General features: G+C 35.4%; 1 protein-coding gene across 1 annotated transcript; it reads right to left on the reverse strand.

Annotated features, from left to right (window-relative positions):
* Positions 1–4349: 4349 nt before the first annotated feature.
* Positions 4350–6735, reverse strand: LOC128995244 (DNA replication complex GINS protein SLD5-like). Its single transcript, XM_054420195.1, has 2 exons — positions 6641–6735; positions 4350–5050 (listed from the first exon to the last, which is right to left on the reverse strand). Exon 2 carries the CDS (start codon positions 5047–5049, stop codon positions 4402–4404), a length of 648 nt encoding a protein of 215 aa, XP_054276170.1. The 5' UTR covers position 5050; positions 6641–6735; the 3' UTR covers positions 4350–4401.
* Positions 6736–9588: the final 2853 nt, after the last annotated feature.

Raw genomic sequence — 9588 nt, forward strand, 5'->3', positions numbered from 1 at the left:
ATCACTTTTTAATTACTGTACTCCCACTAATTCTAATATGGTGTTATTTATTATTTAGAAAAAAGTGCTTAGCCTACTCTGTCAACTAAATTATCAGAAGTTCTGTTTGAATTGTGCTCATGTGCTAGAGCTTTCAAAAGTGTGGCAGTGACAGACTAATAATTCTCTGTTGAAATAATCAGGCTGGAAATATAACTGTAAAAAAAATACCTGAAGGGATAAGAAGCAAAAGCAAAAGTTGATGGCATAGTGAAAATGAAATATATCAAAGCTCATATTAAGTAAGCTCAAATAATATTAAAATTTGTCATTCGGTTCAGCTTATTGATTTATCTAATGTACTTGAGCATATTTTATTTTAACCAACCCTATATTCTTACATTTCAACTTTGAGCTATGTACGACTTGTCATGGAGCTTATATGATCTGTGACAAGGATGTTACAACTCACAAAGATAAATAAAACTTTCAACCACCAAAAATGCTCATTCTGTCATGATGATAAGTAGTGTGCAAACACCGGATTTGTCAGCACAGCGTATTATTAACTTGTCTGAAGAGATTAATGAGCACTCTTAATGTAACCTGCTGTGTCGTACAACGTGTTGTTGCTTGAAAAAGAATGTAATGTCTTAAGGTGCAATGTCACTGGTGCGGCTGGAATTGCAGTCGTCGGACGATCATCGTTGGACGATTATCGCTCAGCAATAATCGTTGCAGTAGGCATTGTCACTGGTGCGATTATTATACAATCGTTCAGTTGCTTCTTGACTGTTGCCGAGTTGAAGTAGTGATAGTGAATTATGAGTTTATAGGCTTTAAAAAAATAAGATTCTATTCAGATATTTGTTACCTGTATATAGCCTCGGTGAAGATCTAGAAGATGGAGAAATTTTGGAAATAAGTGTTCCAAGACTTAGCACACATAGTACCTATAATTACAATACGATTAGAGGAGGGGCACTTCGAAATATACTTTAATACTTTTCAATTGACCATAAAAAGTAGGTATTTTAAGCCAAGTATTAATGGAGATGAGTGTATGATGAGTGGCACAATCTTGTAGTCTTGTTGGTGACTAAGACCGACTTATTCCTTAGACACAGCTGATAACTAATAGCTCATACAGCTAATGGCTCATACAACTAAGGGACCTACAGTTTATAGTGGAATCCGAACCACATTTTTGCCTTGGTATATACGAATTGGTCTAATTTTCAGGATAGTACTGCGGATAGTCCTAGTACTCACTCGTGCAGACGTTAATCCACACCAGGGTATAAATAGACAAATATTTGCAAGCTGATGAGAGAATGTTTTTGAGTTCTTCAGACTTTCAAAATGCCAGTTTAAGTTTTTGTCTAGTTTGATGAATGAAGATTTTAAGATGACTATTTAAACTACATTCCCTCTCCAATCACAAGAGATGGGGAAATTGCTCTTGGTAGGATAGTTTATTTATAGCCTACTCGTCAAATTTTTGTATTAAGCTTATGAACTATTAGAATGCTTCAGTATTATTTTTTTCAGACTAAAACATGTTGAGTATAATAATATAGTAATACCCCAGTTGCAGCAAACCTGCGTACTCAGGGAGTTTCCAATGCATTTGTGTGTCTTAATACTACCACATAAAACCAATTAGCAAGTATTGTATCATAAAATGCATTAACAACTAAGCGATGTATAACATTGTAATTATTCTCAATAAGAATAACATTGGGGCTGAGTACACTCGGAGCACTTTCTCGAGAAAAAGCTGTGAATGCTCAAAAATCGTCCAACGACTGCGACTCTGACTGCTCCAGGAGACCTGTACGATAGACGTCTTACGACTATGATACGACTGCGGCTACAGTAGCGTCAGTGACAACTGTGCCATTGAAAACAATGCAGCAGGCGCTCTACGATTATCGTTCAACGACTGTCGTCCAATGACTGCAGTTCCGGCCGCACCAGTAACAATGCACCTTTAGTCATTGTGTATTTCTACATAGGCCCTTACGAAACAACTTTATGTGTGTTGAAGACTAATATAGCTGAATTTCCACAATATTTCCTATTAAGCTACATAGTGCAATGTCACAAAATCAATGAAAACGAGGATTGTTCTATTTAAGAACTTTTTAGCGAATTTCCCTATAGGGAAGTAATTTAGCTATTACCGTAGGTCTCATGGTAAGACTTAGGCCCGGGACCGATTTACTTTTTCATTTTGGTGTCCCCAGAGGCCAAAAACACAATTCGTTCAAATTTTTATATATGTATATATCCTACTAATATTATAAATGAGAAAGTTTGGATGTATGGATGTATGTTTGTGACAAGTGAACGCGAAAAATACTGGTCGGATTGGGCTGAAATTTGGCATGATGATAGCTCACATTCCCGATTAACATATAGGCATATTCTTATTTCAAAAATCCTTTCGGGCTCCGCCCCAGTGGCTCTGGAGTTTCCCATGTTAACCTTATGAGAAATGAAATTATTGAATCCTAACAGCTGTTTCAATTAAACAAGTTGGTTCTGTTCTGTGATGTTCAATAGCATTCAAGTTACAAAAATTACCAACAGGGTGCAGCACTATTATTTCTTTTACATTTATGACAACGGCTAATTTGCAACCAAAAGGTGAGTGAGCGTAGCGAACGAACTTCAACCTGGAGGCGAGTTAGCGTAGAGAACGAGCTAACCTGAAGGCAAGTGAGCGCAGCGAACGAGCTCCAACCTAAAGGTGAGTGAGCGTAGCGAACAAACTTCAACCAGGACGTGATTGAGCCATGCGAACGAGATAATCTTGAAAATTAAGAAGTTAAACGGGGCAAAGCCCGCGGGTTACAGCTAGTATATATATATATATAGATTTATTAAGGAAATTGACAGGAAAGCAGGCTTACCTTTAAATAAGTCCATAGAGACACATAAAACATCACAAAATTTTATAAAACATCAGTAATTTTTATGTGTCTCTATGGACTTATTTAAAGGTAAGCCTGCTTTCCTGTCAATTTCCTTAATAATTCCTGGCAAATGCCCTATCTTTTTATAAGATAACCTTAATATATATAGATTTATATATATATACTAGCTGACCCGGCGAACTTCGTATCGCCTAAGTTATAGGTTTCCCCTAAGACAGACCGATGGAAAGAAAGTACCGTTACGTTTAATTTTCAAGATGATCTCGTTCGCATCGCTCAATCACGTCCTGGTTGAAGTTCGTTCGCTACGCTCACTCACCTTTGGGTTGGAGCTCGTTCGCTACGCTCACTCACCTTTAGGTTGGAGCTCGTTCGCTGCGCTCACTTGCCTTCAGGTTAGCTCGTTCGCTACGCTAACTCGCCTCCAGGTTGAAGTTCGTTCGCTACGCTCACTCACCTTTTGGTTGCAAATTAGCTGTTGTCATAAATGTAAAAGAAATAATAGTGCTGCACCCTGTTGGTAATCCTTGTAACTTTAATGCTATTGAACATCATAGAACAGAACCAACTTGTTTAATTGAAACAGCTGTTAAGATTCATTAATTCCATTTCTCATAAGGTTAACATGGGAAACTCCAGAGCCACTGGGGCGGAGCCCTTTTAAGAATTTCGAAATGGGAAATAGTTTACGTCCGATTCGCATACCTACAGAATTTACACACCAAATTTCATAACGATCGGTGAAGTCGTTCCGGAGGAGTTTGCAGACAAACACTGTGACACGAGAATTTTATATATTAGATATGTGTCCGTGAACACGATAACTTGAGTAATTTTTATCCGATTTTGATGAAATTTGGTTTGAAGGTGTAAGGCGGGATAAACTTGAATGAGTTCGCGATCCAGCATGATCAGATCATGGGAACAGGGTTTTATGGGGGGTTTTATGGGGTAAAAATGGGTTTTTCTCACTTTTGACCCTCAATACACAAAATTTCCCAATTTTTCTCTAAACCTTCTTAAAGAGCTTTAAAAAACAAACAATTCAGTATATCAAAGTGTTTTTGTACAGTTATTGGTTACGGAGAAAACTAAAAAAATGGTAAATTTAAAATTCCCATGTTATTCTTATGGAGAATATTGTAAAATGTTGTAGTTTGCTAGTTTATGGATATCTTTTGATCAAACTTGGCAAATATATTCATTTTATACTAAGCAATAATTACTTTACTTAAAACACGTACTTTATTAGTTTCCTTGTAGCAGCATACCTAGGTACTCGTTAAACCTAATGTTATTTAAATAGATGAATTGAAAATCAATTCAGCCTAATGGAAATTCGCTTAGACGGCAGGTTTGCTGCGGCGGGGGTATATTTGGTTGATCATAGGAAATTCCTTTAAAATAAGACATTTTAGAAAATAAGAAATATTTATTTAAAAGCTATGAAAATGACTGACATTGAGGCAAAAACAAATTGTCAAATCAATTGTACCTGACCATTCTTGACATACTCTGACACGGCTTTGTAAGGTAGTATATGTTGTGACTTGTCTTCTAAGCTGACTTCTTCCTCTCTGTTATCACCATCATCAACAATAACACCTTGAACATTAGAGCTAGCTTTTACAAACACATGACTCTCTAGGTTCGGGTTGATCATGATCTGGTTCGTGTCAAGATCTTGGAGACTTTCCGGCAGACCGACAAACAAAGATTTAAAATGCCCATTTAAATTTGTTACATATTCTTTGGCAAAAGAGAATTCACTAGGAGAAAGATACCGGTCACCCGGATCACGTGTACTTTCATCTTCAAGTATTTTCAAAGCGTAAGTCTCAATCTTATCGATGCGAGTTCTCAAGTAGCTGGTAATTAGGTATCGTATCCTGTCTAGTTCCAATTTGTGCAAGCCCACACGAAAATCGTTTTTATCCAATTTCTTTAGGTTCTCTTCCATATGATGAATTTGTTCCATCATGCAATCCACTTGCTCTATTTTATGGGGAAGTATTTCTGGGCTGAGTTTCTCGTTTAACCATGCTTCTTCGAGAGATTTGAGAACACCTGCTGCAGTTACGACTTCATCATCTGATAATGTTTCGTCAAAACTAATTAGGTCATCCATTCTGAAAAAAACACATTTTTTATTTGGTATCAAATGCACTACTAAGTGTTAATATGAAATAACATTAGAATTGGGTTTAAAAGATTATAGGACTACCAAGCCCACTGTATCACTTCACCAACCTCTATACCAATACCTAAAAATTACAAAAGATAGACTTGAAAAATAGTAAAATAAAGAATTTGATTTAAATTAACAGTCTATGAAACAAACAGTGTGGCTAATCGTAAATAAAATAATATAGGTACAAAAGTCACCAATAACCTGCCACACCAGCGTCACAGACTTACTAAGTGCCTACACTTATTCCTCAAAATAATAAATTTTATCTAAGTTGTCCAGAACCTTGGACATCTTTGTCTTTGAAGAATTTTAACAACTGAACTAATGATATCTCTTTATTTTATTGTAAACTGAACTTTTGTTGAAATCTAGTCAACAAATATATATGTTTCTGTATAGAGAACCAATATTGTACTAAATGATTTACACTCGTTACCAAGCGAGAATCGTGATTAACTCGTGGTAACTCGTTACCAATTGATCGTCAGCAAACATAATCAATTTTGAATTTAAGGTCATGGGCAAGTCATTGACATAAACCAAGAAGAGTATGGGTCCAAGAATGGACCCTTGAGGTACACCATCTGTAATTAATCTATAGCCTAATCAGACTTAATCCCAGTGACTGCAAATTTCCCTACACTGTTTTCTGTTAGATGGAAATGAAAACAACCATTTGATGGTCCTGCCCGATATACCATTAAACTGCAACTTCCGAATCAGTATATCATGGTTTACACAGTCAACACTCTTGACGGGTCACAGAAGAGACCAGATACATTCTGCGACCTGTCAAGAGCATCCGCTACCTCAGATACAAAGCTGAATATGGCATCTACAGTGCTTTTACCCTTTCTAAACCCATACTGAATCATGTTAAAGAGTTGACATTTATTTTAATAAGTAGGTAGCTTACTAAGGTTTGCTGCTTCAGGGAAGGTAGGCCTAATAAGGAGTGTTTTTTTTATTGATTGATAGCTTATGAAATGAACAAATTCACCAAACCAAAATTAAATCAGTCCCTGGTCCGAAACTTACCATGAGACCTGTGGTAATAGCTTATTCCCTATATGGAAATTCGCTAAAAGGTGTAAGGGTGGCAATGGGAATGGTGAAGGCTGTAAATACCTGACTTGATACCCCCACCGCAGTAAACCAGCAGACTAAGTAAAATTCCATTTGCCTAGTTGGATTTTCAATTAAATCTACAGTATTTGAATAGCATTAGGTTTAACAAGTAAAGTAACCTAGGTTTGCTGCTACAGTAAGGGTAGGTAACTAATAAAGCGGGTTTTCTGGTAAAATTGTATAGCTTAATATAAAATAAGTAAATGCTTGCGAATTTTGATCAAATACATCCATAAACAAGCAAACTACAATAGTTTACTTATTCTCCATAAGAATGACATGGGAATTTTAAATTACAAACTTTTTGAATTTTCTCTGTAAGAAATAATCTAACCCTAAAACAGAGAAAAGGTTTTAAAATGCTTAGTTGAATTATTAACTTTTGATCACTTCAACTTACCTCCGGTTATTGATATTTCATCCAGTTTATATATACTAATATTTTCAAACGTTTTATTATAAATCACAGTAAAAACTTAAGATCAGTGTTTCCACACGACCAAAAAAATAATCCCGCTTACTGGGTCGAGAAATCCCGTTTTATCCCGCTTTTAAATCAGTGAAAAACCCCGTTTTATCCCGCATGATTTTTTTGGTACAATTCCTAGTATTAAACTTTACGTATCATTTTTATAAGTTGCTTAAACATCACTATTATATTTTGCTACAGTATTTAAACAATTTGAGTTAGTTTTTCTCTAAAATTGAGTAGAAAAAAATAAAAATAGTCGTCACAGCCGAAAATCCCGTTTTATCCCGCATCCCGTTTTAATCCCGCTCAAGGTCTAAAAATCCCGTTTTCGGGATAATAATCCCGCGAATGGAAACACTGCTTAAGATAATAGGCCTATCTTTAGTTGTTTTTGAGGTTAGGTTCTTTCTAGAGGTGGGAACAAAGTACTGGAATCGTTACTTTGTAATCATTACATGGTTGGTGCTAAAGTAATCGTTACTCAAGTATCAGAGTACCGGTTCCGATTACTTCGTTACAGTAGCAAATCGATGTGCCTGGAATCGTTTAGAGAAGATGATTCCAAGCCGTTTCGATTCCGTAAATGAGTCCAGCTACCAGCTTGCTTGACAAGCGAGATAACCCCATTCCACAGTCCAGTCCAACACTTATAAATATTGCATTGAAGTTGATCCCAAAGAGCTTCGCTTCGCTCCGCTTAACTAACTCCGCCACCACCTCGCACCCGTGGGTGAACAGTTGATATTTTTGAATGCGAAATCCAAATCAGTTTATAGGATTAAATTAATCCACTATGATTTTAAAAAAATGTTAGTTAAAATTGTGTTGATTACAATTAATGTGCAAAAACATATCTCGTAGTTTTGCTTATTCTAACCTTCCTTAGAATGATTTAATTGTTACAAATTGCTACAGTAATTGATTGTATAAATTTGTGTAATAATATACAAATTTTAATTAATTAATGATAGATTAGATGATTGATTAATTGATTAATGATTAATAATTCATTAATCCTATATTTTGGAAACTCATTTAAATTGTATTTATTGCGATACAAACCAAAAAAATATTTATTTGGCTTCAGTAAACTTTGATTCAAAAGGCGTTACTGTAACTGGAATACATCGGAGTATCAATACCATGACGATTACGAGTGCAATCGGTCGATTGCGGCTACTCTGTAACGGCGGTAACGAAGTAATCGTTTGGAATCGGAACGGTTACTTGTAATGAGTCCACGAGTGTAGCTGGAATCATTGTAGCGGCTACATCGATGGAATCATTTAGCCCATCTCTAGTTCTTTCATTCTAGGGTTTAGGTTTAGGTTATATTTTTACTTATTCTGAAAAGTGAATATCGCTTCACAAGCGCGGGACTTTTTTTTCTCTAATTTCCGGCTAAAATGTCTTAACCATGCAAATACTAGAAGAGTTTATTATTTTTTTAGCCTATACTAGCAATCACTGAGCAGGATGATTATTTGAATGACTGATTATTATAAGTTATATTATAACATAATACATTATAATACAACACATTATAATATGATACATTATAATACATTATAAGTTATATTATAAGGTAGCACTAATTTGCTTTGAAATTTGACTAATTTAAACTTTATGTGGTTTTATAATATTACTTTTAAGGTATTTTACTGAAGCAAACAACATAAATACACAGGGTGAGTTTTAAATGAGTCCCCCTCTACTTTTTTCTAATTTATTTTTGTAAGTTTACCTAAAAATGTACTAAACTACTTTTTTTACATTTTATTTAATTTACAATCTGTTCAACAAAATAGAACAATAAGCAAATATGATAAAATTTAAATACAGTAGTTAGTATTTATCCAACAATAAAACCAACACACGAACTTTTCATATTGGTACAAAAGTTTAAAGTCCACAAACTCCTAAAAACGACGACTTTAGTTTGGATCCAAAACATGGCATCTTTTCAACTAAGTTAATGTTGCCAAATAAATTTAAAGCATGGTAGTTAGTATGGTACTCTAATTTCTTTAAGTATTTTTGTCACTTAACCTTGAAATTTCTTCTTTGTTGACCGTTGGGGTTCGACTGTCCCTGTGAAGCACTTCGTTATTAACGAACCGTGGTGCCTGTAGAATGTGCCTTAGAACCTTAGATTGGAATCTTTGGACGACGTTCACATTTGATTCACTTGATGACCCCCACAGTTTGATACTATACGTCCACACTGGTTTTAGAATAGTTTTTAATTTAAGCAATTTATTTTCTGTTGTTAATTTTGAATTTTGATTTAATATAGCCAAGAAAGATGATAAATTAAATTTTAAATTTAACGAAATTCTCTTGTTCCAGATGTGGCTTTTCCAAATAAGTATTCTGTCAAGGGTCATGCCCATTTAACCTCATTGCTCTGTGAGATTTGAACGTTATTTATGGTAACTAGAGGACACGTGTCTAATCTTGTAAATATATTGTATCCGGACGCAGATTTACTCTCATTTACTTTGATCCCCCATTTTTAGCCAATCGGAGAGATCATCGAGTCCAGTCTGTAACATTTGAGAAGCTATCACAGGATTTTCATGAGAGGCTATAATAACAGTATCATCAGCGAAGGTTGCAATTTCGACATTAGGATTTTCAGGTAGGTCCACCGTGAACAATGTGTAGAGAACGGGGCCCAATACACTTCCTTGGGGAACTCCCTGCCTGTTTGAATTTCGTGAAGTGGGGTAACAATATCATCAAATTTTACTCTGAAGTGTCGATTGAAAAGGTAAGACCTCATGAGATTGAAAAATGTGTGGGGAAGAATGAGTTTTAGTTTGTAGAGCAAACCAGTATGCCAAACTTTGTGAAACTCTTGACTCGTCAATGAA

The sequence above is a fragment of the Macrosteles quadrilineatus genome, unplaced genomic scaffold (assembly GCF_028750875.1).
Source record: "Macrosteles quadrilineatus isolate MER2022 unplaced genomic scaffold, UCM_ALF_1.0 Scaffold_5__1_contigs__length_97177068, whole genome shotgun sequence".
NCBI lineage: Eukaryota > Metazoa > Arthropoda > Insecta > Hemiptera > Cicadellidae > Macrosteles > Macrosteles quadrilineatus.

What these genes read in the sequence shown, in the direction of transcription:
- LOC128995244 (XM_054420195.1), bottom strand. Translation starts at nt 5,049, where the DNA reads ATGGATGACCTAATTAGTTTTGACGAAACATTATCAGATGATGAAGTC.